The 27,845-nt window shown below is 39.3% G+C and overlaps 1 protein-coding gene across 2 annotated transcripts in view; it reads left to right on the forward strand.

Annotated features, from left to right (window-relative positions):
* Positions 1–27,845, forward strand: part of LRP5 (LDL receptor related protein 5) — a 126,668-nt gene that overhangs the window by 96,010 nt on the left and 2,813 nt on the right. The window contains exons 11-21 of one of the 2 annotated variants that reach the window (XM_061462835.1): positions 241–425; positions 3,171–3,494; positions 5,158–5,360; positions 7,695–7,906; positions 9,753–9,943; positions 13,548–13,757; positions 14,992–15,117; positions 18,117–18,353; positions 21,457–21,567; positions 24,382–24,627; positions 27,013–27,152. In XM_061462835.1, the coding sequence (XP_061318819.1) occupies positions 241–425; positions 3,171–3,494; positions 5,158–5,360; positions 7,695–7,906; positions 9,753–9,943; positions 13,548–13,757; positions 14,992–15,117; positions 18,117–18,353; positions 21,457–21,567; positions 24,382–24,627; positions 27,013–27,152 (2,185 nt within the window). The remainder of the gene's footprint in view (positions 1–240; positions 426–3,170; positions 3,495–5,157; positions 5,361–7,694; positions 7,907–9,752; positions 9,944–13,547; positions 13,758–14,991; positions 15,118–18,116; positions 18,354–21,456; positions 21,568–24,381; positions 24,628–27,012; positions 27,153–27,845) is intronic. The other variant, XM_061462836.1, reaches the window with a different exon arrangement.

The following is a 27,845-nucleotide window of genomic DNA, read 5'->3' on the forward strand; positions in this document are numbered from 1 at the left end:
CTCCATTTCTGTAGAGTCTTCGGAAAGATGATAAATGCTCCACAATCCTGCGGGTTACAATGAAAAATTAAGAATTGTCAATCATATTTTTCTGCCTTTATGTACTGCAATACTTAATGGGTTATTCCTATTTTTTAATTATTATTATTATTATTAAGAAAATAAATGTAGAAAAAGCAAAGCATGCAGCTAAACACAATCTTAGTCGATGTACTCTTTTTGTTCCACTTGTCCTTGCAGATACATGTACTGGACTGAATGGGGAGGTAAACCTAGAATTGTTCGAGCATATATGGATGGAACAAACAGCATCACTTTGGTGGACAAAGTGGGTCGTGCCAATGACCTCACTATTGATTATGCAGACCAAAGGCTATATTGGACTGACTTAGACACAAGCATGATTGAGTCATCAAATATGCTAGGTAATCTAGTGTTATATTGCACCAGCCAGTACAGTATGTGCTGGCCATAGTAAAACAGTTGACTAATATAAAATTGGAATAGTATAATTCATATTAAACTTGTGTGTATATTTTTCTCATGAAAGGAAATGAAGTGTTGAATGTTTAAGAATATTCTTTAACTATTCCTAAATTAATAACCATATAATGATTTATAGTGATGGTGAGATAGAATGTCATTTCTGTGTGTTGATATGAAAATGCCTGTGTTTTACCAAGGCAGAGGTGATCTCTGAGTTTCTCAGTGTGGGCAGCATATAGGTCCACTCTAAACTACCTCTGACTTTTCAGTCTGGACACTCATTTTTTGTTGAAGTATTATCTCTGTTTCCAGTTTTACACTGTTGTATTAGTTGAAAAACAAAACCAAAATACAGCTTGCATTTCCTGCAGTCTGAAGTGTTGTGCAGCTACTTCTGCAGTATATCATAACATGTTTTGTACACAACTTTACACATTTTCATATCTTCCATTGGAATTTTGTTTATACATACAAGGGGTGTGCTAAGATTTACTAAACTTTCATACAGATTTTGACATGATAACTAACTGGATAAAAGAAGGAAATTTTGTTTTCTGCAGCTGACATAGAGCTTTTGTATTGTCCAGATGTTTTGTAAATATTAAATGGTGTTCAAGGTTTTAGCTGAGGCAGATTTTTTGAGAAAAGAGAGTTTATATAAGTTTCCAAATGCCACACAATGAATCAGTGATAGGATCAGAAATGGCATCCAGAAGTTCCTGACCTGACATCCTATCCCAGTACCATTTTCAAGGAAAGGCCTTTGTGAGATGGGAATTAATGCCTCTGAGGTTTGCATATTAAAATCAAAGTTTATTTGGCAGAACACAGTATTTAAGCAAACTCATACGTGATTGTTACAGCAAATGCTCTGATTGATGATATATGTAACTTTGCTGCAACTTTTCTTTTTCTTTAATCTGTGAAAAGCTATCATTAGAGTGAGAATATTAGATTATTTTTTAAAGGGTTTATTGTATGTGCATTATCTCCAGAGAATCTATTAAGCTCGGGAAAACAGAGAAAGCGATGCAGTTTTGGATTCCGATGCTATCGCTGATTTTGTATTTCTTGTATTTGTTTGTTTTGGATTACTGTTGTAGTTGTATTACTGTTTAGAAGTTGCAGTAAGATTGGCTTTATCTAGAGTTGCTTATTCCTCCATCCAGTGTCTATGATCTGTTAAAGCTCTCACTAAGCTTCTACGCTACACTTGGAGAAGCAAAATAGCCATAGGCAAGGTTAAACTAGAAACTGATTGTGGCATTGAGAAGAAACACAATATTGAAATCATCTGTGGTAAATTAAACTGGTTCTAAAGCTGAACCTACTGTTCCTGTTATTTGTGATGAGAAAGTAAAAGGATGAGCACTGAAGCTAACATTGTATGATGTCTTTTTAGTTGGCAGAATCAATTAAGGAAATGTTATTAGACTTGGCCTACATTATGCCATGCCAGTCTCCTTGCCAGGAGAGATCTGAATGAGTGTGGCTGATAGAAACATCTACCCTGCCAGCAATGAATGAAGCCTTTTTAAGTGAATGAATGAATGCTGTCCCAGCTTGATCTTGGTCATTATAAACATTACCCAGACGGAAAAAGTCACTTTCTAGGGGGAGATAGTCCTCCATCTACAGACTATCAAAATTCAATTAGACAGCTTATCTGCTTCCTTCAAAAGAGCCTATCCCCTGAATTCAACACTGTGGACCAGAATTGCTCTAAGGAGTACCTGAGTGTGCAGAATATCTGAGCACCTAACTTGGACGCTTTAGATGCCTAAAAGTAATTGGGAAGGCTGCCTTTGGATTTACTTTGGTGTTTTATAGGGAAATGGCTTCAAGTTCTTGTTTTGGGGGTTTTCATGCCTTCTCCAGTCTTGGCCATATGGGAGAGGGCACAACGGTAAATAGGGCAGGGGAATCAAAATGAAGTGTTCTGTAGAATCTAGCATTGGATGTTTTGTGGAGGAGAAGATGCTGATGAAGGCTACATCTTCATTTAGTGTAAAGTTGCAGAGATTCATAGGGGTTTGTACTTGAAAATGTTTAGGAAGGTGATTTACAATAAGACTGTACTTAGTAGTGTATCTGTGGCAGAGGCAATCTAATGCTCTGGAAGGTGTAAAACTGTTGTGAATGTTGCTATCTGAGCCACTGAGTGTGGGAGTATTGGGATTTCTGCCAAACAAATGGTTTCCTGATCTCTTGGCATGTTAAATTGCACTGCAAAAGATTTGTGTTTCTAGAGTGAAACACCATAATTTCTTATACTTTTTTCTCTGTGAATCTTGAGATTGTTGTATGTTGTTGCTTTCATGCATATTAACTGGGGGTTTTATTGGCCTAAGATATTCCTGAGCTGATGGTATTCTTGAATATGTTTTCCCACATCTGTTTGGGATAATAAGCGTGAGATGTACAGGGCAGTATTTAAATGGCAACGCACTGGCACAGTTTCAGACTGCTTTATAGTCCAGACAGTATCAGGATAAGGTTTTTGAATGCAAATGTTTAGGTTACTTGTTGAGCAGATACTGGTTAATAATGAATCCCATGATGCCTACTTGGAAAATGAGGTTATATGTTAAAAAGGGAATCAAAAACATTTTCTTGATGCCAGTCGCACTCTTCATTTCATGACTTGGGAATTGTCCTTTTAGTTATTATCCTTATTTTTGCAGGCCAAGAGAGAGAAATCATAGCAGATGATCTACCTCATCCATTCGGATTAACCCAATACAATGACTACATCTACTGGACAGACTGGAATCTTCACAGCATAGAAAGAGCAGACAAGACCAGTGGGAAGAACCGGACACTTATTCAGGGCCATCTGGATTTTGTGATGGATATATTAGTCTTCCATTCTTCACGTCAAGATGGCTTGAATGATTGTGTGCAAAATAATGGCCATTGTGGTCATTTGTGCCTTGCCATACCAAATGGATTTAGGTGTGGCTGTGCTGCTCATTATACCTTGGATCCCAACAGCAGGAACTGTAGTTGTAAGTCTTTTGTTTGCTACTCTATTCTTCAGTGCTTGTGGCTCCCAGGTGTTCGTTATCCCTTTCAGTACAGCAAGTGAAGGGATATTTCAAGTCCATTTCATCAGGGACTGCAGTGATAGGACAAGGGGCAATGGGTTTAAACTTAAACAGGGAAGTTCAGGTTAGATATAAGGAAGTTCTTTACTGTGAGTGTGGTGAGGCACTGCTTGACTAACCCATCTCCTCCTATGACAAGATGACAGTGGACAAGGGAAAGGCTGTGGGTGCTGTAAACCTGGACTTCAGTAAAGCTTTTGACACCATCTCCCGCAGCATCCCCTGGAGAAATTGACTGCTCATGGCTTGGACAGGTGTACTCTTCACTGGGTAAAAAACTTGCTGGCTGGCCAGTCCCAAAGAGTGGTGGTGAATGGAGTTAAATCCAGCTGGCAGCTGGTCACAAGTGGTGCTTCTCAGGGCTTAGTACCTGGGCCAGTTCTGTTTGTTATCTATAGCAATGATCTGGCTGAGGGGATCCAGTGCATCCTCAGTTTGCAGACAACACCAAGTTAGGTGGCAGTGTTGATCTGCTGGAGGGTAGGAAGGCTCTGCAGAAGGATCTGCACAGTCTGGATCTGTGAGCTGTGGCCAGTGGTATGAGGTTCAACAAGGCTCAGTGCCAGGTCCTGCACTTGGGTCACAACAACCCCTTGCAATGCTCCAGGCTTGGGGAAGAGTGGCTGGAAAGGTGCTCATGGAAAAGGACCTGGGGGTGCTGATTGACAGAGCTGAACATGATCCAGCTTGTGCCCAGGCAGCCAAGGCAGCCAAGGGCATCCTGGCCTGTATCACAAATAGCATGGCCAGCAGGGTCAGGGCAGTGGTCATCCCCCTGTACTGGGCACTGGTGAGGCTGCACCTCAAGTTCTCAGTTGAATTCTGGGCCCCTCACTATAAGAAGGACATTGAGCTGTTAGGGCGGGTGCAGAGAAGGAGAACAAAGCTGGTGAAGGGTCTAGAGAACAAGTTTAGGAGTGTCAAGGGGGACCTTATTCCTCTCTACAGCTACCTGAAAGGAAGGTGGAGCAAGGTGGGTTTCAGTGTCATTTCACAAGTAATAAATGATAGAACACAAGAGGAAATGGCCTCAGCTTGTACCGGGAGAGGTTTAGATTGGATATTAGGAACAATTTATTCACTGAAAGCATTGTAAAGCATTAGAACAGGATGCCCAGGGAAGTGGTGGAGTCACCATCTCTGGAGGCATTTAAAAGACATGTAGATGTGGCACTTAGGGACATGGTTTAGTGGTGGAGTTGGCAGTACTGCGTTAGTGGGTGGTCTTTTCTAATCTAAATGATTCTATGATGATACAGGAAGACCTTTGACTCTGTATTCCCCATTGTCACTGGTGTTTAAATTCCATATGGGGCACATACTTATCTTATAACATGAAAAGGAAATACTTTCTGGGTGAGGATATGCACATTTATCCTCCAGAAGTACACAAAGAAACATTTTCAACTTCATAGCAAAAATCTTCAATTATGAATTACCTTCATTTTCATTGTGAATATAATTGCCTCTCTGGGATTTTGTTTTGGATATTGTCTTCTGTGTGGATGTATTTTTAACCATGTGAGTTGCATTTTCTTATGCATTCTGTTTTGGCTTGTTTTAGCCCCTGCCAGCTTCCTGTTGTTTAGCCAGAAATCTGCAATCAGCCGGATGATACCAGATGATCAGCAAAGTCCAGATATCATACTGCCTATGCATGGTCTAAGGAATGTTAAGGCTATCGATTATGATCCCTTAGATAAATTTATCTACTGGGTGGATGGACGTCAGAATATTATAAAAAGAGCCAAAGATGATGGCACTCAGGCAAGTTTACATGGTGTAGCTTTGTGCAGGTCTTTTGTGTGCATTATGCTTTATGCTTGACTTTCCATCTCCTGCACCAAGGAATCATTGATTTAAACTTTACTCTTGCTAGCACTTTCTTATGTGTATGCTATTTGTGTGTGAAAATTACTGAGGGCTTTTAGGATAGTGATTTTAATTTATACACAAAGATGTGTAATAAAATGTAGTACGTCGTATGTATCTGAAACTTTAAGCCTTGAATTGCAATCTTTAATGAAGGCTGAGCACTGAAGTAAGGCAGACTGAGTATACCAAGTTTATATACTGTGCTTTATACTCAGCACAGATAAACTGTATTCTAAAAATTAATATTATGCATGCCAATTGTGTGATAATATTGTCATCATTGTAAAGCTCTCTCAAACTGAAAACTCTCAGCTATCCAAGCTGTGGTTAAACCCTGAGAGAATGCAGAGTTGATTGCCGTGACAGATAGGTATAGGCTTATCTACATGCTTAGTTGTTTTAAATCTGTTGGGGACAGTATTCTTTTTGTGCTAGTTATTCACACAACAGTGGGAAGAAGTGTACTCTTCTTGTAGGCAATGTTATGTGTTAACATACAGCTCCCAGGTCAAGGTAACACAGTCTTTTTTGAGTAAGAATGTGAAAGGAAGTGGACAGTGGGCAATTTACATTTTCCTCATTCTTGGGCAGTCATACCTGAGCAATATGACATGATATCAATGTCATGCATCTTGGGACTCAGAGGTTTAAAGGTTTCCTTTAAAGGAAATTTTATTTTTTGGCCATTTCTTTTAGGATTGGAAGGAGGTATGTTGGGATGGGCAGCTAGCTGGGTTGTGGATGAATTTTGAAGAAGTTTTGCTCTTGCTTTTTGGGATTATGCTAGGTGCTAATTGTTGTAGTCTAGCTTCTCTTTGGTACTTGCTAGGTGCAAATTGCAAAGGAGATTCATTTGCTCTGTGTTTTCCTTTACCTTGGTCACACAGCTTTGAAGACGTAGAACCCCTGCAAATTCTGGCTTTCCAATTTTCACTAATTATTTTTACTTAATTTTGCTGAATTGTGCTGTTTGCAGACGGTGCATATGAACTTCATACCTGAGTAATGTTAACCTTGACTTTAGGAAAAAAATCATTTCTTTTTATTTTTAGTCACACTGTCCAGACAAAATAGAGATAAAGCTTTATATAAAAAGAAAAAAGCCTGTATGTCACTATGCAGAACTTAGTGGCTTAAAATCAAGTTGCTGAAATATAACTTTCACAAGTAATGCTATGTTCTGTAATTCATTTGACATAAGTTGAGCACAGAATGGTGTCTCCAACTTTCTTGACCCATATAAACTTTCCCTGATACTGTTTCTATGTTTGGATTGGGAGCACTGCATTAGGAAACTTAAGGAAACCACCACTGCCTCCTCACCATCATCATGTCGCCAGAAGCAGTCACCTTTGAAGGCTACTTTGATGCTGGGAGTCCTGCCAGCAGTATTACTATCCCAAGGGCACTGGGATTGGCTGTACACTAGTGGAGCCTGTGTAATGTTAAAGAAACAATGGAAAGATTATTTGCCTTTAGGAATGTTTCTATATGCTCTAGTGCTTTTCACAGAAATAGTTTTGAAGTCTAGTATTCAACATAGAGTTAGAAGTGTAGTAAATAGTATGCTGGAAGAGGTTGAGGGTAATGTTTCCAGGAACTTGGCAATGTCAAGTTTTGTAAGGTCTGTCATAAAGACTGTGAGGGTAAAAGCAAGATAATGTTACTAGTATGGGTGTCAAACAGAGCTGTAGCCATTTGACATGTAAGCAAACAGAACCAAATTTCATTAAAAGATCTTCATTTTTAAGAGAAGCCAGGACTTAAAGAAAATCAGTATCTACAACACTATAAATAATAAAGTAAGGAGACTCTGGCAAAAGGTAGAGATTTGTTCAGTTGACTGTATAACAGTGCAAGTCTGGCCAGATGGCTGCCTTGTTTCTTGCATTGTTCCATTCAAGTTTGTTCCATGCATAAACATTCAGTATTGTTTTCTTCCATCTCTTGCTAATTAATTCTACTTACAGGAGGCCCCACAACTGCTTTCTGGGGAGTTTTGCATAATCTTGTGCATTTTCTCCAGATGTTTTTCCTCCAATCCACAGTTTGAATCAAATCTTTTTTTTTGTTACTGTTGTTAAGCTTTATTACATTTCTTGTATTTGCTGTTTCCTTGTTATTGTTGTAGGTTGGTAGGTAAACCATGCTTTCTGTGCAATCAGTGTTCTTCAGTCAATAATCACAATAATTAATGGAAATTGTTCCCCACATGTTGTCTTGCAGCCTTTCACTGTCATGAGTACTCCAAACCAAAGCCAGAACCCAGAGAAACAGCCACACGACCTTAGCATTGATATATACAGTCATACCTTGTACTGGACCTGCGAGGCCACCAATTCAGTCAATGTCCACAGGCTGAACGGCGAGTCAGTTGGAATGGTGCTGCGTGGGGATCATGACAGGCCCAGAGCCATTGTAGTAAATGCAGAACGAGGGTGAGATTCCTCTCTGTACCTTGTACAGAGCATTCTTGGGATGTTTGCCAGCTGTGTGTGTGTGAATCTTGTGTTGCATCTGTATATTTTGAAAAGGAGACTTTTTGCGTATTTTACTGTTCAGGATGTCAGTTGACTTCTTGTCCAGTTCTGGCTTTTAAAGGTATCCAGGTTTCTCTTCCTGTTCTCTCCTTGCCTGCCTACTCTGGTATGCTTAGATGTTCACACAACCACTTGGCTGGTTATAGTGAGGAAAAGAAATAACTCAGGTGGGGAAAGCAAAGTAAAACCATCTTATCCTGTTTGCTGTGCACAATCTGGCCACCTAATAGGACAAGCAAGAAAATTTACACTGTTATATCAACTGGGGATCTGGCTTATAAATGCTCGATCATCATAAAACAAGTGCTTTCAGGAAAAAAAAAGGGTCTCTCATGATCTAATCTAATAGTATAAAATCAAAGGAACAAACAAACCAACCCCTGTGTTCTCTCCGCTTTTAAGTTAGTTCTGCCTTGATGTGTATCTCAAAAATGTCTGAAATTAATTAAAACAGGTAGGATACACTAAAGTGATTTCTCACAGGTAGAAAATACCTTGTTTTCTGCAAAGCACTTTTGGCTAGATTCAGCACACCCTCACCTCTGCTTCACGTGGTTAGTAGCTTCATTCTCAGAGGTCAAAGATGGTCCTTTACTGTTCTCTTTGATAAGATAGATGCTTAAATCCCAGTTTACTGCTTACCATGTGCTTAAAAGATGTTGTATGAATGGTTTGTAACTTCGTGGATACAGAGGCACCCAGAGACTCTGTCGAGGGTTGGTATTTTATACAATACTCAGTGTAGTCTGCAATTCAAAAACTGGTGTGGGGAGTGGAGGAGTAGAGGAAAGATTCTAATCTTATTGGTACTTAAGTCACTTGGACGTCTTTGTTCATATTTATAAAAGTTTTCCATTTGTATTTGTAAAAGCTTATCTGCTTTCTCCATTAAAACAGAAGTTTGTTGACCTCCAAAACTCACATATTTTCTAGTCAGCTTTGTATTCTGGACTACTTCTGCCTTAGTGCCAGGAATACTGCCCTCCACCTCTCCCTTGGCTGCACGTTCCAACTGCTGCCTCTCCTCCTGATGCTGACATGAAAGGCTATGCAACAATGAACACCCCTGTGTTAGGGAGCATGCCCATGTTATCCATCACTGAAAAAATCACTGAGTTTTTCCAGAGGGAGTTCTTAGTTTGCCATGTGGGTGCGTAAGCCCTTTTTTCCCTATGCATGGGGCAAGCAGAGACTTTCTGTTTGCAGCTAAATTGGCTTAGGCAGTTGAAAAGAATCGATGGTACTAAGACATCAGGACATGCCATCCTGAGCTCTTCTTCCTTCTGTGGTCTTTGTTCCTCAAGTTTGGAAGGAACTTGTCCTTGCTGAGAAGGAAAGCAACCCAGAAGGAGAGGGGGTGATGGCTAATGGTTTTGGGTCTTTTTGTCAGAAACAGCTTCTGGGCTTTGATTCACAGATGGGAGCAGCTTTACGCAAGGTGGTTGAAGAAAGTCTGTGTAAGTCAGTTAACAGCCCTCACCTCAACAGTGCTTCCAGCACAGCAGTGCTGGGTGCTGAGGCATTTTACGACCTGTATTAAGGACAAATGCTATTAATTTCAGCCTATCTCAATATGCCAGTTAGCAAATATTTAGGGCTCTGCAGCTGACAGATCTGGATCTTTGTGGCTGGGAGCAACAGTCACAACAGTTGTCCCTCTGTAAGCCTTTCCCACTTACATGCAGAACCTGTGTGCAAAGGTGAGTTGCCTCCTTTCTGAAGGTTCTGATATCTTTGTTCTCAGGTACATGTACTTCACCAACATGCAAGAGCGAGCTCCCAAGATTGAGCGTGCAGCCCTTGATGGCACAGAGAGAGAAGTGCTTTTTACAACTGGGCTTATTCGACCAGTAGCACTGGTGATTGACAACAAACTTGGAAAGCTTTTCTGGGTGGATGCAGATCTGAAGCGCATCGAAAGCTGTGACTTGTCAGGTATGTGATACGCAGTTAAACATTTGGAAAAAAGCGTGTGCATGTACAAAAAATGATGGACTGTGTCCTTGCATAGTACAGCATAAAATGCAGGGGAGTTTATTGTTATTTTAGATCTAAGTCTCGAATAAATAAGACCTGACAACGGGACTTGGGTAAACTGACATATAAATAAATCAGCAACTAGGCCATCACATGCTGGTAGTTGTATCCTGTGGTTGCAGCTTCCTTTGTACGCATTATTACTTTTCATTGAATTAAAACTCCATATAACCATATGTTTGCATACTAAATACATATTTTAATACAATTCTTTGGATTTTTTTACAGGGAAAACTAAGCTTTCTCTGGTTATTATTGAACCCAAGTTTTTAGTGCATATTTATTTGATCAGGCCACACCTAAAGAATCAAACCCTATAGGTAAGATAAATGCAAGGGAAAGCTATAGGTTTAGAAGAAAAACAATATTTATTAACTAGAGAATATGTGCCATGTAGCCAGAAAGCCATGGTTGTATTTGATCCAGCTGAGCTCTCTGTAATGTGATTCACTGAACTGTTGATTTTTTTTAATGAGTTAACAGCATATTTTTATTTTAAGCTATTTTGGGGACTTGCATCACAGCTTCAGAAGAAATTTGGCAGCCAAAATTTTGTTGGCTTTAATTAGTTCCTCTGAAAAGTATTTTCTGAGAAAAGCACTTTAAAATGGGAATACATGAGCAAAATGATTTTGGTGTAATCTGAGGCTGCTGAATAAATTTGACCAAAATTGTGTATAATGGGTTTTATGCCAATTAGACTGGTTTGGACAACTTATTCCCTCATAGGCTTAGTGAGAGGACATTGTTATGGAGGATTCTGAAGCTTACACTATATCCTGCTTAACTGCATACTGCTAAATCATGAAGTAACCACAGATGTGCAATGTTTAACTTTCAGAGAGGGTTGAAAGAACCATAAACCTGTCTAACAGTTTTCTTTATGAGTTTCTTGGATTTTTCAGTTAGAGTTATTGATGTGTTTTAGACATTCATAAAGCATTCACAAATAACTTGTCTGCTACACCAGGCAGTTAAAAAGTGGTATTTTATATTATTGTTGAAGTGATTGGAAAAGATACAAAATTGCTGCAATGAGAACATGCTTTGTTTTCAATTAGATTTTAAATAGAGGAATTGTGTGTCCTTCCAGCTTAATGTTGTTTACATTTAACTATTGATTTCTATCTTGAAAAGCTACACATCTGTTTCATTCTGGGAATCAAAGTATTTAATTACTATGGAAATTCAGCACTTCCTTACCTGCAACATGTTTTATAATCTTTGTTTCTAACCATAATTGTTGAAAATAGCCTTTTTTTTATTTAGATCAAGTTTTTTCATTTTGATCACTCTTCCAAAGAACAATTTAATGCTGTCATCCAGTGCCATAGGTACCCTTTGCATCTCCTTTTAAAATTATTCATTAATAGTTTGGACTGTCATTTAATCAAGATGATATCCAGTGTAATTATAGTATAGATTAACCACCTTTTCCACTGCTGCCTTCACAGCTTTCCAAGTCACCAATGTTCAGTATTTTACAGATAAGGGAGAAAAAAAGATGATGCTTGACCTACTCTCCCAAAATACAAACCCCATAAGCCTGGTTTAGGCCTGGATTTGGTAGGTTGTTCAAAGAAGCTAGGATTCTAGCAGGACTGCTAGATTGCAAGTGTCTCCTGATGCCTCATGTATTCACAATTTCAGGCTGCCTTCAGGATATCCTACAGGAAACCAACGTGCCTTTTATTTCTAAGTGGATGAGCAATTTAGCACTTAAAAAATTGATGAAGGCAGGAGTTTTCTTTATAGTGAGTTGAAATGAAATTTCCCTGTTTTTGTTGTATCTTCCATGCAGCTGAAAATTGTACTTTTGAGTCAAAATGTCCCATTTGCTTAGTCTCACAAAAGGACAGTCATCTTTGAAAACCCAATGACACTTAAAGTCATGGGAATTAAGGTTGCTCAGCAGGTTTCAGGACAAATAAGCAAGTGCCCTGTGCTTTGTTCTTTGAGAACCTCCTTCTGTCAAAAGGTTTCCTAGTATTTCTGCATGTTAAGACCTGCTTAGGGGAAGACAAAGAACATCTCAGGACCTGCACTGCTGGAGAGTAGTGCTAATGGTCAGGTTCAGTGCCCATTTAGTGACACTAGTGCGGGTACATCTGTTCTTTTACTCTTTACAAGTAAAATCCACTAGTACCTTGGCTACCTCCTGAAAACCGCATTGGTTTGGAAACAAAAGAAATTCAGGGTAAAGAACTAAAACCCCAACTGCAAGTCTGAGAATTTCTGATCTCTCTGTAAATACATCTGATTTGAATGCACGCTGTTTGTCATAACAGCCAGAGTCATTGCAGATGGTAATTTTATGTGCAAAACTAATAGAATCTGTAATTGAAATAAATGTTACATTCTGATGTTTGGCTGAGTTCTATGTAATTTATGCAGCAAATCAGTTGAAACCAGTGCTCATAGCATTTTTATTATATATCTCAGATTCTATAATCTCATTTTGTGTAGATATTCAAAACTTTTCTGTTTTAAATCCAAGCAGACATAAGGTCTTTATTCCAAAATTAAATACAAAAGCAAAAGAAGCACCAAGCTATGATTTTGTTTTGATACCTCATTTTTAAAGTCAAATGTACCCAGTATACTTAGGATTACACAGCCTCAAAATGGTTTTTGTGAATTGATAGAATAATTTAGAATCTTTTGTTCACTCTAGAAAAGCGTAACACGAGCAACAATTAAATGCCACTAAGTGTAGGGCAGCACACGGTAGAATACTGCAAGCATTTAAACTTAAAAGCATTCATAAATGCATTTTTACTTAACGTGTGTTTTTCACATTGGCTGAGTGCAGACTTTTGCACCTTTCTGCAGAGCATAAAGCCTGAGCATTTGATAGTGTTCCTGTTTAAGAGCATACTGAGTTACTTGGAGTTGGGTTTTCTGGTTGGCTACTGAAGAAAAAAGAGAAGGCAAAGAAAGAAGCGTGGCTGTCAGAATACGAGCTTTTCTTTTGTGATCCTATCTCTGTGTTTGTGATGTAGCGTATGACAGGGCTTGTGTACTTGCCTCCTATTTTACATGGTGAATGTGTTTTATCTGGGTAATGGCAGTGAAGTTAACTGTTTGTATTTCACTCGTGGTTGTAGATTCCAGCAAAGTGTATTGTTGCTTGGTGTGTGAATGCACTGTAAAAATTGTGACCCAAGAGCTGAGTCTGTCAGTGACACAGGCTTTGGAGACTGTGCGCAGATACACATGACAGGATGTCAACATGATCCTGGCTGGTTGGCTGGCCAGCCAGTTTATGCAAGCATGAGCTCTGTTTCATGTTGTATCTACTTGCCCTCATGACACAGCAACCGGTTGCATTTACTTGAGATGAAGCTGAACAAACAGAGCCTTGGTCTGCATAGACAGATGGGGCTAGATACCTTAGAGCTAACTATATTTGGTTTCGTTTGATGTGGTTGCTGCTTGATTTTTAAGAAATGATTTCAGACTCAACTGGTATAGAGCTAGTCTTTGGTTTTGTTGATCTCAGGTGCTAACCGCGTGACCCTGGAGGACTCCAACATCCTTCAGCCAATGGGACTTACTGTGCTGGGCAATCACTTGTATTGGATTGATCGTCAGCAGCAGATGATTGAGAGAGTGGAGAAAATAAACGGATACAAAAGGACTAGAATTCAAGGCCGAATTGCTCACCTAACTGGTATTCATGCTGTAGAAGAGCTTGATATGGAAGAATTCTGTGAGTTTATTTCAGTATCTGTTGACTCTCACTCTTGGTCACTGTCTCTTAAAGCCCTCATCTAGCTGAATATTGTAATAAGATTGCCTAGTGGACTTCAAGTAAGCCATGGAGTGCTTTCAACTCAGCCAGCTGGGATCCAAGAAACAGATGAGAAAAAACTTCCTCTTTCTTGTCAAGGACTGTTTCTGCAGCTAGAAGATGTGATTTCATGGCACTTAGTTACCTGCTTTGTAGAAGCTTACATGATACTGAATTCACAGTAAAAGCTACCTATAATAATGGTTACTAATTTTTAAAGTACAACCAAATAATAACACTTGGAAAAACCTATGAAAAGAGGATTGTACTTGTCTTTTCTCCAGGGTTTTTGGACCCCTGTGTAAAGCATGACTGTTTTGATTCAGCATAATCAATGATGTAAAAGCCTCCAGTGAGGGAGGGAGAATGTGCAGAAAAGTCCTACAATGAATTATTGTGGAAGTAGAATTTCTCTCCTGTCAGAGGTGGAGCCATTTTAGGTCTCCCCTTCTGAAATGGGTTACGCATGCAGGGCCTTCTTTTCCTGGACTGGTGGTCCAAGTTCTGTGGTCTGAGGAAGAGTGTAGAAACCTCTTAAAGTAGTCACTCCTCAAAGTGACAACCTACACCTCCTCCTGCTTAACAGAAATGTAAAAGAGAATTTACATATTTTGTGATTTGAGCACACAACCGTGTAGCTTCCTTAAAAAAAAATAAAAAATCAATTGTGTGTTTTTATGTTGCAGTTTTGCAAGTAACAGGGAAATTGAGGGGCTAGATATTATGAGCTCTTTAAGATTAAAGGAGACTTCCTGAAAGATTTGGGGGTTGGCATTCTGCAGTGATGTGTGTTCATTCTTAATGCCTGACTACCCTGGAAATGCAGGTGGGATGTCTAGGTACGCTGTAAATGTGACCTTCCAAAATCTGCCTTCTCATTCCTTTTCCCCTTAGCTCCCAAATTCTTTTTAGGAGTCCTTTAAAGTTGTCCGTATCACTAGTAACTGGGAGAAATGTAGTCTTCATGAAGTAGAAAATCAGCTTTTGAGCACTGAATTGAAAAATCCTGCATTTATCTTCCGATTAATTTGTAGTGAAATCTTGGTTAATCAAATAGAACTGGTTTGTGAGTGGTTTGGTGAGTTTGCCCTAGCTAGGACTAGTTATCATTTCTTTTATGCTTTTTGATATTCTTTTCTGTGTGTTTCTCCAGCTGTGCATCCATGCTCCCGTGACAATGGTGGGTGCTCACACATTTGCATTGCCAAAGGGGATGGGACTCCAAGATGTTCATGCCCCGAGCACCTTGTGCTTCTGCAGAATCTCTTAACATGTGGAGGTGAGTTACATTTAATTCTACTGTTGAGCAGTTTACATCAAAAAAGTTGGGAGTTGAGGTTGCATTCCAATCCAAAATGTGGATTGCACAATGATTTTTTTCCTACACATGGTATGTTGCATCATGTGTTAAATTGACCTTTGATTCTTCTGCCGACTGTTTTCTGCTTCAGTATTTGGACATATGTGACTTATGATTGTGAGCAGAATATTCTTGTTTGACCAAAAAATACTTGCATCTTCTACTGAGATTTTTATAATTGTATGATGTGTCAGGTTTGTGCTTTAAACAAAAGCTTACAAGGTGATGTTGCATCAACCCATAATGACCTAGCAGCAGTAAATGTACGTATGATTCCCACTGTGTCATATTCCACTCTTTCAAATGAATTTGGCTTCATAACATGAAGCACTGTACTGCCTAGTTACAAAATGTAGGCCAAAAGCTTCATTGCAATCCTTTTTAATTAATTTAATTAAGGTAGCTCTCCTCTTTCCACATAGTAGACTTTTTCTGCAGACTGCTCTTTCACAATTCTTGGATTTTTGAGATTTGTTGTTATGCTTGCAGAGGGAATTAAAAACAAACAAACAAACAAAAAACAGTGCTTCTTTTTGGGAGGCAGCATATCTTAAATTATTTGGCTCTGTTTGTCCTCTTGACTTCTTTTATGTATTCATTTTGCCGTGGATTTCATTTTCTGGATGAACTCTGACCTCCCAAGGGGCAGTCATTACCATTATAAACTGCTTGCTTTCCCATGACCACAACAGGCTATGTGGTTTTAGAGTAGTGGTGGTTACATCTGTGTGGGGAATCAACCTACTTGTATTTCTTGCTCTACTGTTGTTGCACAACGTGGCCAACGTGAGATTCCTATATCCCACTCCTTTGTTACCTTCAGTGATAAATCAAAAAATCCAGGGGCTTCCATCAGTGTCTGTTTTTTGTATTCTAATCCTTCACTAAGCCTGCAACAACTTTTTAACCTATCGTGTCTGCCATAGTAGCAGCCAAGAGCTAGTATTTCAAAACATTATTTCAAAATAATAAAATATTTCAAAAGATTAATAGCTATTTTAGCTGTTTGTCCATGTTTGTCCATGTACTCTTCTGAATGCTCTTGACAAGTTTTTAAATGCAAGTTGTGTCTGCCAAGTGCAACCGTAATGCAACACTAATGTGGCTGTAGATGCAGAAGTAGTAATCTGTCTGTTGAATTATGTAAACAGCACACTCATTCCAGAATTTAATTAAAGAATTATCTTAATATGCGTATCTGGCATCTTTGTCTTACCTACAGCTGTCAGGTCCCTGGCTGCAATTTTTATATTGCTTCACCAAATAATCATAAATCAGAAACTTTAAAATCATAACATTGTCAAAAATAAAATGCATTTCGATTTTTATTTGCATTCTGTTTTTCAAGCTCTTGATTATACTTGAGTCTCATTTTTGAACATTCCTGCCTAATGAAAGAAGTACAGCAGCACTTTTAAAATGGTTTGCATGTAATTGCATAGCTCTAGGATCTATCTACACTACCTTCCAGAAAAAAATACTCATACAAAAGTCTTGTCATTGGTTACAGCTGCAAAGCTTTCGTTAAGCTGGGTTCTTTGTGATGTCTAGCGCTGAGCCTGGATGTTTATAAAAGCTTATTTGGTTTTCAGAGGATTGTTGCCATCCAGTGTCAGAGCACACCTCCAGCTTGCTCAGTACTGTTGTCATAGACAGGGTGTGATGTGGTACCCTGTTAATCCAAGTGGTAAAGCATCTACTTGGAGCATTCACTGGCAACAGCAGCAGTGGGGATCAGTGACTGCCTGTGTTGACTTGTTTAATTACATCACAGGGATCTGACCCAGCAACTTTTGAAATCAGTGGAAATGTGTCTGTTTGCTGCAGTGATGTTTTGAGATGCTTCCCTCATTTTCAACATAAATAACTGCTACTCCAGTAACTGAAGGTTCACATGTTGGCTAATGGCTTATATGTTGATATTAATGGTGGAAAAGTGTGTGCTAATTTGATGTATGTAAGAATTAGCAGCATTTTTTGCAATAGATTCTTGATCTGGTTTGTCTTTGTCTTTTCACATTCAAAAGAAAGCAACAATGAATGTCTTCCTGTAGCATAACTGTAGCATCTCTACATCATGTTGTAGCTGCTGCTAAATGCTAACAGCGTGTGATTGGGCAACAGTATATTTGTGGAGTGGATTGATGCCAGGATCTTGGGGTCCATGAAAAGTCAAATTTGAAGGAAGTCCAGGCTTTCTTAGGTCCAACAAGCAAAAAAATAAAAGTCCAGAGTTCTGTCCCTGACGATAGTGAAAGAATGTAAGACCAAGGCAGGCTTGTGGTGCTTCCCAGACTACTTTCTGAACCTCCAATGACCTACAGCCTAGGACTTTCCAGCAAGAGGACTTAGCTTAATGTTTAACAGGCCTTTACAGATACTTTTTCTACATTCATATTTTTCAGTTCATACCTAACTCAGCAATTTGTGGATAAACCACTGGAAAAATAGAGAAACAGATATTGTAGAAGCAGATGTTGTATGTTTTAAGTAGATTAATTGTCAGTTAACCCAATGTGCCAAGTTTTCTTATGAAGAATTGTTCCAGGGTAATATATTTGCAGGGATTACAGTTGTGTAGACTGTGGCTTGAGTATTTATTTGAATTTGTGCAGGACAGTGTCTTCCAACGGGTGACTGTAGGAGCCAAAGTAAGTATTTGTAGTTCCTGTCCTTAGTTCAGTGCTCAACTGCTACAGCAAGATTCTTCAACCAGCATGCATCCAGTTTTTGATATAACGTTGGCAAAATTTCGTCCCCTATGCAAAATCATGTTTTCCTCTTTGCTGGAATCTTAATATTGTGATAGAACTTCAGTTCAGGGATGTGTGTTTTTCTTTTAAAGTCTGTCACATCGTTATTTTGTTGTAAGGGCTAAAATTGAATATAGAAATGTGATTTGTTTTCTCTTTCTTCAGAACCTCCAACTTGTTCCCCAGACCAGTTTACCTGTGCAACTGGAGAGATTGACTGTATCCCAATGGCATGGCGATGTGATGGATTTCCAGAGTGTGATGACCAGAGTGATGAAGATAGTTGCCCAATATGCTCTGCATCCCAGTTCCAGTGTGAGAAAGGACAGTGTATCGATGCACACTTGCGGTGTAATGGAGAAATTGACTGCCAAGATAAATCTGATGAAGCAGATTGTGATAGTAAGATTGATTTTCCTGAACTTGTGGTTTTAACATAAGCATCTATGTGGGATTCTAAGTGTTCTTCATATGTCTGTATAGGATTTTTAGTTTCAGATGGTGAAAAACAGCCTTAACCATAAGCCTAAGTAAGCTATCCACTGTTTTCTTTCCCTCTTTCTTACTCTGTTGCTCAGATTAAACTTCTCTGTAGCTACTTAAATTTCTGACCATGTAACTACAGGTGTGTGGGAGGTTGGGGGGAGAGTATCTTTAATACATATCCTGAACAAAAACAGGATAGAATCTGGCAGAACTTAACACATGCTTTTTTTCCCTGTAGAATTATCATTCTGGCTTGCACTGTTTCCTGGGTGTCTACTTCACCTTTGGACAGTGCTCACAGCAAGGTGCCACAGGACACCTTAATCCTGTGGCTGAATTGGCTTTTCTGAGAGTTCACTCTTAGAAACCTGATGTTTATAATCCTGGATATACCTTTCTATGAGAAATCTGTGGAATGACATCCAAGGAACTTTTACTGCTGCAGCTGCTTTGTATGCAGTCAGCCATAGGACCTGGGTCCCAAAGAGAAGCATGAATGGGTGCATTTGCATCATCCTTTAGTAGATGGGAAACCTTGCATATTCTGTATCTAGGATCAAGGCATAGCTGAAACAGACACTTGACTATGAGTGGGTACCATGGCTTCTTATTGCTGTACAGAATTTCAGGAGCCTATTCAGTAGTGTGGCTCTTGGCCTGTTGAAGCCTCAGGACCATCGGCTTTACCCACTCAGTGACTAAGAATTGCCACTGGGCCAGCAGGATAGACTTTTGTGACATTTCAGTGAGTAATTCTGTGGATTTGCATTGTCTTCTCTGTAACTTTGAGCCTGGATACCAGAACACCAGTGTCACCTTTGCAAAGAAGAGGAGGATCAGTCATGCCTAAGTTCCTGTCTTTCTTATGGGAGGTGGTACTTGCTAACTGTACTGCTTCATCAAGAGGCCCTGCTTTGTCCAGCATGGAGCGCATATACAACCTAACAGTGCCATTGCACACATGCAGAGTCAAGGTGGAATGTGTATGTGGTCATCTCACTGTGGAATGGTGGGCACTGCTAAACAAACTTTATGCCAATATTTTTGGCATCATATGAACTGTAGGTGCCTGCCTTTCCCTGCACTGCCTCTTTGAGGGCACAGATGGGCATTACCATCTGGTATAGAATAGTTGAAGACACATTTCTTCAGTTATTGAATGCTCAGTGGTTGTACACCTAGTTTTCTGCAAGCACTTGAGTCACCCAAGTCTAAACTTTTGTCCAGGATGCTGACACTTCCTTAGAAGAGCTATAAAAATACTCAGTGTCCAGGGTTATACTGAGGGAGATGTGGTGAATGTGGACTCTGTAGTCCTCAGGAATCTTTACAGGCCAAAGCCAGAGTGGATTCCTAAGAAAATTAAAATCCGTTAGGCCTTTCTTGTCTGTTAGCATATGTCAGCCTACTGGGGAAGGGAAGGTGGCATATAGTGCATTCTTGTTCTCAATATGAAGTTTATTCAGGTAGTGAGGCTAACTGGGCTTAATAAAACTTTGGTACTCCACCTTGTGCATCAGAGGGATTGCCTTGTGCTCAGAGCAGTGATAATCACTGCCTTTCCATAGGTCTGAGTTCAATGCCTTGATTCTCTCAGAAGCCACTTCTCCTATCTCCTAGTTTCCCAAGGCATGTTTTTGGAAAGTTGCATTGGCACAGGGGTTGCATACTGTGATTGGAAGTGGCCAAAGAAATGTCCCTGGATATGTCCCACATCTTCAAGACTGTGCCCTTTATCTTGTTGAACCTATTATGGTACTGCTAGCTAGTTCTGTCTTATCCTGAGGAAGTCAAAAGGTTAACAGTGTCATGATATTGCAACTGGATTACCATGCCACTGAAGAAACTACATCACCTGAGCAAGACAGGTTCAGTACACCAAGTTGTCCATTGCTAGATCAAGAAGAAACCACAAGTTCAACAAGGCAGGACAGCAACAGAAAATAGAGCATGTAAGAAGGGAAAGGATATTAAGACAGAAGACTTGAGAGAAGACAAAGGAGAAGCAGACAGTTGCAAGAATAAGTTGAGGGGTGGTAGTCACTGGCAACTAGGAAGGTGCACACAGAACTTGGCCCTTCTCATAGTGCAAAAACCTAAGTGGTGTGGTGGGAGCTCTAGATAATTTTAGAGCCTTCTGTTAACATGTAAATGTTTTATATGCACTGTAAGACCTTGTGAAGCTGCATCCAGCTTACTGGGGGCATAACAGTCCAAATCAGGAGCTGATGCATATCAAGCTTCTAGCTAAGTTTTCTCCATAAATAATTTAGTTCTCTTACATGAGAACTGCTCTGCAAAATGGACCATGGCAAAGTAAGTATGGCTATTGAGGAGGTCTACGTCAAACCACCACCAGTGCTGTGATCCGAAACATGAATTTGGATCTTCTCCTCCAGAAGAAAACAGCATGTCTTATTTTTGCATTAAATAGCCTGTACTGTGACCTTCCAGAACTCTTGCTTACTAGCCCTTGTACAACAGTCTGTCTTTTATGTCTTTTTATATGCTCTGACTTGACAGAGATTCCAAAGTTAATTAACAAGTCCTTTTCACTGAATCAGAGGCTCCTACAAATAGATAAGGAATTTATCAGTTAATTAGCAAGGTTATATTATACAGGACTACATAACATACTACAGACTATGTAAGATTATAATATGTCAAGGTATTACATTTTGTTAACCTGTCAGGTGATAAGCTACACTTCTTAGTTATTGTGAGATTATTTATTGCTGATTTGATCCCAGTTTTGCCCCAACAGGACTGATTTGACAAAGGATGGGGAGTTACTGGGATCAGAATTTTATTTTAGCCCTACTGACTAGGGTGTTTAACAAGAAGAAGAAAGCATCAAGAGAGATGCAGATTTGCATTTTACCCACAGTAGCAAAGCGGATGTTCTGGTGCCTACCTGGTCAAAAATACACTGCGGCATCATGTCTCACTTTTTATTTTCTTAAGTTGCTCAAATGCTGCCATGCAAGTAGTACTTAATCTTGTCTTTCTTTCTGTGCAGCAATTTGTCTACCCAATCAGTTCCGATGTGCAAGCGGCCAGTGCATCCTCCTGAAGCAACAGTGTGACTCCTTTCCAGATTGCATCGATGGTTCTGATGAGCTTATGTGTGGTAAGATGTCATTCCTTGAGATTCAAGTGCTGTGTTCAGGCATAATGTCCTATGCAGAGCCCCAATCTTTGCACAGTAATATTCTTTCAGGGTAGCCCAGTGAATCTTGGCCACATATTCTCATAGTTGTATAAAATGTAGGTATGTACTATGTATGTGATAAAGTATGTAACGCTATTATTCCAGGAAATGCAATACAGCATTAGTGAAGATGATCTGAAATCCCAGTGTTACTTCAAGCTAGGCACAAAATGCTATATGGGATACAATGCTGCCTTCTTTAGATGAGCCTTCAGATCTATACCCAGGGGATCTGATTCTACTGTGCTCAGTATCTTGGTACTTGCAGAGCTGCTGCTAAGCTTGGGGTGGCTTTTAAAAGTGCACAGCCCAATCCACTGCAATTACAGGGTCAAGCTGCAGGATAATTATGTGGAGAAACTAGCATGCAGTGAGCAAAAGTCCACAAGAGACCACAAGCTTGTCTCTTAAAGTGCAGCTAGATAGGAAAAGAATATAAGGAGAGAGACCTTGATTTTTCTGGGCAAAATGTTACTTTGAACTGTCATTCCCATGCCAGTAGGTTTATGCAAGTTACAGGCATGCTCATGGCTGTTGCTGTATTAGTCCTTAGCAGGATCTGTTATTTTGCAGTCTGAGGTGGATGGTAAAATTCACTTACCTGTGCTCTGCCTGCAGTTCCCCTCTTTTTGCACCATCAGGGTGACTAGTGCATGAAGTTTTCAGGCTTATGGGGCAGTTTATGGGGCAGATAAAGGGAGCATTTAGTAGCTCACAAGTTGTTTAGCAAAACAGTTGGAACATAGCATTTTAGACAAGAAGCAAATAGATGTGCTGATCTGTTGGTAATTCATTCTGAACATATACCTTGTGTTGGGTGGTTTTGCTTAATGATGTTGCCTATAGGGCCTTGGCTAATTGCAGGGTTTTTAATATCTTAGAGTCTTGTCAGGTTTTAAAGCACCAGTTGTCAGAAGCTGTGCCACTGCTCTGATGAAAAGAGGGGTCACCAGGTGGTCTAGGTAACCTTGTCTCTTCCTTCCATCCTCATGGGGGGTACTGCAAGGAAAAGTGTATTTCATAAAAGTGGTGAGGGGAGCCCACTGAAGTGGTGAATAGAAGAAAAGGCTAAAAGAATAGCCACAAAAACTGTTCTCCCTCATCTTCCATTTATCTCAGCTCTCACCCTGTTCCCTTGCTTCTCTGGATAATGTAAAGCCACTTCTTCCTCTTCTTTTCTTTTTCAGTTTATTTTCTTTGTGCACTTGACAAACTTTCATGCTGCCAAGTTAATGCAGCTGTTTCCTGTTTGCAGTTAGGGTCCAGTCCTGCAATTAGGTCTTAACTGATTTAAATGTGTCTTTATGTAGACATAAGACTGTCTCCTCTGGAGTCTCTTAGTGGAACAGAGCATTCTGTGGTTTCTTGCTTGACTGAGGGAAGGAACTCAAGCAGGGAATGATTGCTACTTTCTAGATAAGGATCTTGCATTCAAAAGAAGCTAGATTTAACCAAAATGAGAACTATGTGTTTTAAATTAATTAGTTTGGGAACATGTTTTAATTTTGGCTTTGTTTTTTTCTGGTGTCATATGTGATCTAATCTATTTGAAAATTAGGGACTTAGCTGGCATAAAAGCTGTCACGCACTAATAAGTGTGAAGACTGTGAAGCAGAAATGAATTCTTGATGCTTCGCTGTTAAAGAGTTTATCAGTAGAATTTTTTATTTCCTTTATCTTCCTTCTCCAATTTCAGTTGTTTTTCCACTGAAAGGAATGAACCACTGGAGAAAAATTTTATGAAGTGAAGGCTTGAATCTTATGTGAACCATTTCACTTCTTACAGCTTCATTAAGGGGGAAAAGGGTCTATTGTTTGATCTGAATGTGTAAAATTGATAGGCTTTGGCCAAGTTTATTTTGATTTTTCCACTTTATGAATATAAATGTATATTTGCATATGTAAAAAAGAACTATAAATGTTGCATGAATCGTGGAAAAACTGGTTTTCACTGAAGAATGTCACATATATGAAAAACATAGAGGTGTCAGGTTTATTTAACAATAATTTTGAATGTGTTACCCAAAATGAGGGAAGATAGGAAACATAGCTCATCTCAAATACTGCGGCGCTTTTTATGGTTCAACATTGGGCTGTATAGGGAACAAAGAAATGAGAAGTAGGAAGTATTTGAGATATTCTGTACTTTGTTTTCCTTCCAATTTGTAAGGTTTATTTTAGAAAGCAAGTCATATTTTAAGCCCTAATTATCAAGGAAGACATCCACTGCATAATACATATGGCAGCATTCCTGTTGGTAAAACCTTTTAATGATTTTTTTTTAATGTTTTTATTTTCTAGTGTTTTTTAATTTTTTAAAAACTAGCACAAATGGCTTTTGAGAGAGCAGAGTCCTCTCTGAGTAGGGACTTCATGTTTATAAGCGTCCTATATCCTTAATCTGTAGACTTTGTGGGGGGAAGAAAAGAAAACTTCCTGGACTGTTCTTATCAAGGTGCTAAGTAATCCTGTTCTGAGATGAATTGCTAGACACAAAGGAGAGTACCTTGCTAATACTGCTTGATGTACATGGAGGGGAGGAAGAGGCATGAAGTCCTGTGCATGGTATCAGAATATGTGGAGCTATAGATGGCCAAGTTTGATGCAGATGCTTCCAAAGACATTGTGTGAATGACTGAGCTGACTTATTCGCTGCAACAAGCTCCAGGACAGCAACATATGAATTGCCCCATGTTTAATGCCCTTCTTTATTTTTTTCTCCTCTCTTTCCAGAAAAACCAAAGCCATCCTCAGACGAGTCGCAGCCACACAGTAGTGCCATTGGTCCTGTCATTGGTATAATATTGTCACTTTTTGTCATGGGAGGAATGTACTTTGTTTGCCAGCGAGTGGTGTGTCAGCGCTATGCCGGACCCAATAGTCCTTTTCCACATGAGTATGTCAGTGGCACCCCTCACGTCCCTCTTAATTTTATTGCTCCAGGAAGTTCTCAGCATGGCACCTTTACTGGTAAGGATGGTAAGGACCTTGCACCTAATTAGTACCATTACATTGTCTGGATTTGGAGTTATACACACTATTTAGAGTGCAGAAATTAGATGTTGTTGATCTGTTCAGTGGTTTTGGTATGAATCTGTCATTTGGATCAGATATGCAAAAACACATTTCAGTAGGCATCTTGCCATATTTTCAAAATCAGTTTTCATGCTAAACTGCATCTGCACAGGTGTTTAACTTTTTGATAGAAAATTAACTGTGTTTTGCCAGAGAAAACATGCTCTTTAAATAGCTAATTCTGGTTTATGTAATAAGGCCAGAGCTTTGTGTAGTACTTCGTACCTAAGGCCCGCAAAACATTATGAAGACTAGTGAACCAAGTGCAATATTGGAAACAGAAACACATGTTCCTGTTTCCTAGAATGCCATTTAGCATTCTGGTGAAAGTTCTGTTGAGTTATTCTTTGTGTCTGTCCTGTCCATTAAAGTTCTTCACACATTTTGGCCTGTTTGCCCAAGATGGATATGTTATTCCACAGTGGAAAGAAGCAGGGGAAAGAAGTGAAGCATCTTACTTTACTGTAATACAAAAAAGCACGGGATAAACCTCCCAAAGTTACAGCAGCAGATGTGGAAGAACACAAGTGGCCTGGGTGTGGCATCGTAGTCTGGCTGCTCATTGCCTGATGTGTAATGAAAATGTGCCTTTTGTTTTAGCCCATCTCTGAGACTGCTTTCCTGTTTTCTTTTGGACAAAGCATTTATTCTCTCTGTGTCTCAGTCCTTCATCTCTAAACCAGCAAAGCTTCTCTACCTCGCAAAGGACTCAAACTGTCCTGTTGGAGAAGTTCATTCAACTATGATGCTGAGACCGAAGGAAGACTTGAAGTATACATAAAAGCTTAGGATATTCAGCTAATAAATAAGAATCCAGAAACCTCAAATAGGTATCAAAGAAAACACTTAAATGGTGTACCTCAGATCATTTTGCAAAGTAAAACATACTTTTCATGGAGGAAATAGCAAAGTCTTAACTATAGAGCCCTGAGAAGAAAGAATTTATCTTCATACTGTTCAGGAAGCTGAAAAGTAAATGTTGATCTGTAAACCTGCCAGACGGGGTCAGAAGAGAGGAAATCCATACTTAAGAGTATTTGGAGTCTGCTTTTCATGTCAGCTGAAATCAGATGCATGATAAAGACAAATGAAAAGATGTGGCACTTCTTCATATTAAACTACTTTGTGAGACGTGCTAATTGTTGTTTTCTTCTAGCCATGTCTTTGAAGATAGCCAGATGTAACTTAGGTTTAGCCTTTCTCACACTTTAGTGGCTGTGGTCAACTATTCCTGCTTAAAGTATGTTTTTATGGTTATTGAAAGGTTTTTGTGGTAGGAAATAAAATCTAAGGATGAAATCATTTCAAGTGAAATCTTTGCAGCACGGTTCTAATTTGGGCTTCACACTGAAGCTTTTTTAATTAAAGCAGGTATCAGTGGGTTTTGTCTGTACCTCTGGAGGTGTTAACCAAGCTGTCATTCTGATTCTCATTTGTATTTCTTATTTTTTTCTAATCCATATTGCTGTGACAAGTTACAGCAGCTGAAAATTTTACCATTGTTGTTCATTCTAAAGAAAAGACATAGGTTTCTCATACCATGACAGTTCCAAAACAGTTATTCATGAATGCTGATCTTAGATAGAGCCACTCTGCTTGTAATAAATATTTTCTGCATCTGAAATTTTTCTGAAACCTTCCCAAACTAAACTGCTTCATTGGCACTGAGTAGTCTGACAGGAAGAAGCTCAGAATGTGTGATCTGATTTAAGTGTATATTGCAGCAAAACTGATTGGAGAATGTTGTCTTCCCTCTTCCTGTCACCCAGGATTCCTTCTTTGTGCCACTGCTGGTTTCAGTTTCAGCAGTGATTTTGATTTATTTTTTTTTTTAATAAAAATAATGATTTTTTTTGCTGTTGTTCATGTACTTTCAATTAACTTGCTTTGGATGGAAATGGAAACTTTTGTAGCTTGTTTTTTCTAGCTTGTTTTTCTTGGGCAGTGTATAATGGTTTTTTGCAAACACCTGAATTTAACTGGAAAATTTCTTAGTTAACAATTTGGATGAAAAGTTTGGGTCAGCTGTTCTGGAGATTCCTTTCTCTAGCAGAGTGTTGAGAGCAGGTTGGAGGTGTTCAGTGCTGCAGTGAAACCTTAAGTGGTGTGGGGGCAAGATGTTTTCTTTACAAAATATGTTGTTCCTTGTTTTTACATAGAACACTGTTCCCAAAGTGACAATCAGTAGCATTGCATGGGTTTGCCAAGCTGTGGATTTGTTTTCTGTTTTGCGCTGGTAGATGGAATTGTGGTTTACCTAACTTTGTTTTCCTCTCTGTCTGACTGCAGGCATCTCTTGTGGAAAGTCCGTGATCAGCTCCATGAGTCTCATGGGAGGAAGCAGCGGTGCCCCATTATATGACAGAAACCATGTTACTGGAGCCTCTTCAAGTAGCTCATCCAGCACTAAAGCCACTTTCTACCCACAGGTACATCTTGAAAATATACCTTTGAGTTAAGTACCTCCCACTTTTAAAGAAAGAGAAGATGAAAATTTATGCTACTAAATAGAATAATGGTTATTCTAAGGTATTACTGTTTATGATCTACAGGCGCAGTCTGACACCCATTGAACTCCATGATAGGACTTTGTTGTAGTCCATGAGGATCACACAATGCTATACAGTGTCTATAATGTTTTGCTACTGGAGTGGTATTCAGCTGGGTTGTTCCTGGGCACTTCTGTTCTTATGTCTTGACTCCCTTGGAGATGCCACCTCCTTTGCTCTTTGTAAACTCTGATGTCAGTGGCCCAATGACATTTTGCACTGTGTAATGCTGCACACATGGAATAGAAAGACAAACAAGACACAGCAGGACTGGAATGCAAACGCATAAGAAATAAGCTTGGCTTGCTGTTCAAGTAGTGTCGATTGTTGATTGAGAAAACCAAGTGTGTGCATGGGAGAAAACACTTATACTGGCAGGGATTACTTTGCTTGTTTTTTTTCAGCTGTAATTTAGCTCAGTTTCTGGCTTTTAGCTGTTGGAAGTGAATTTCAATCCCCATTTCTCTGAATGAATTCAAAGCCATGAATAGGAGTTATTCTTTAAGAATATGTAAGAGAAACATTACATACTGTTAGCCAGCATTTTGTCATGTAAGTTTTTTTCCTTAGTGA

The sequence above is a fragment of the Pezoporus flaviventris genome, unplaced genomic scaffold, assembly GCF_033815535.1.
Source record: "Pezoporus flaviventris isolate CSIRO_AGI_PZ_B2104156 unplaced genomic scaffold, CSIRO_AGI_Pfla_v1 ptg000036l, whole genome shotgun sequence".
Lineage (NCBI taxonomy): Eukaryota > Metazoa > Chordata > Aves > Psittaciformes > Psittacidae > Pezoporus > Pezoporus flaviventris.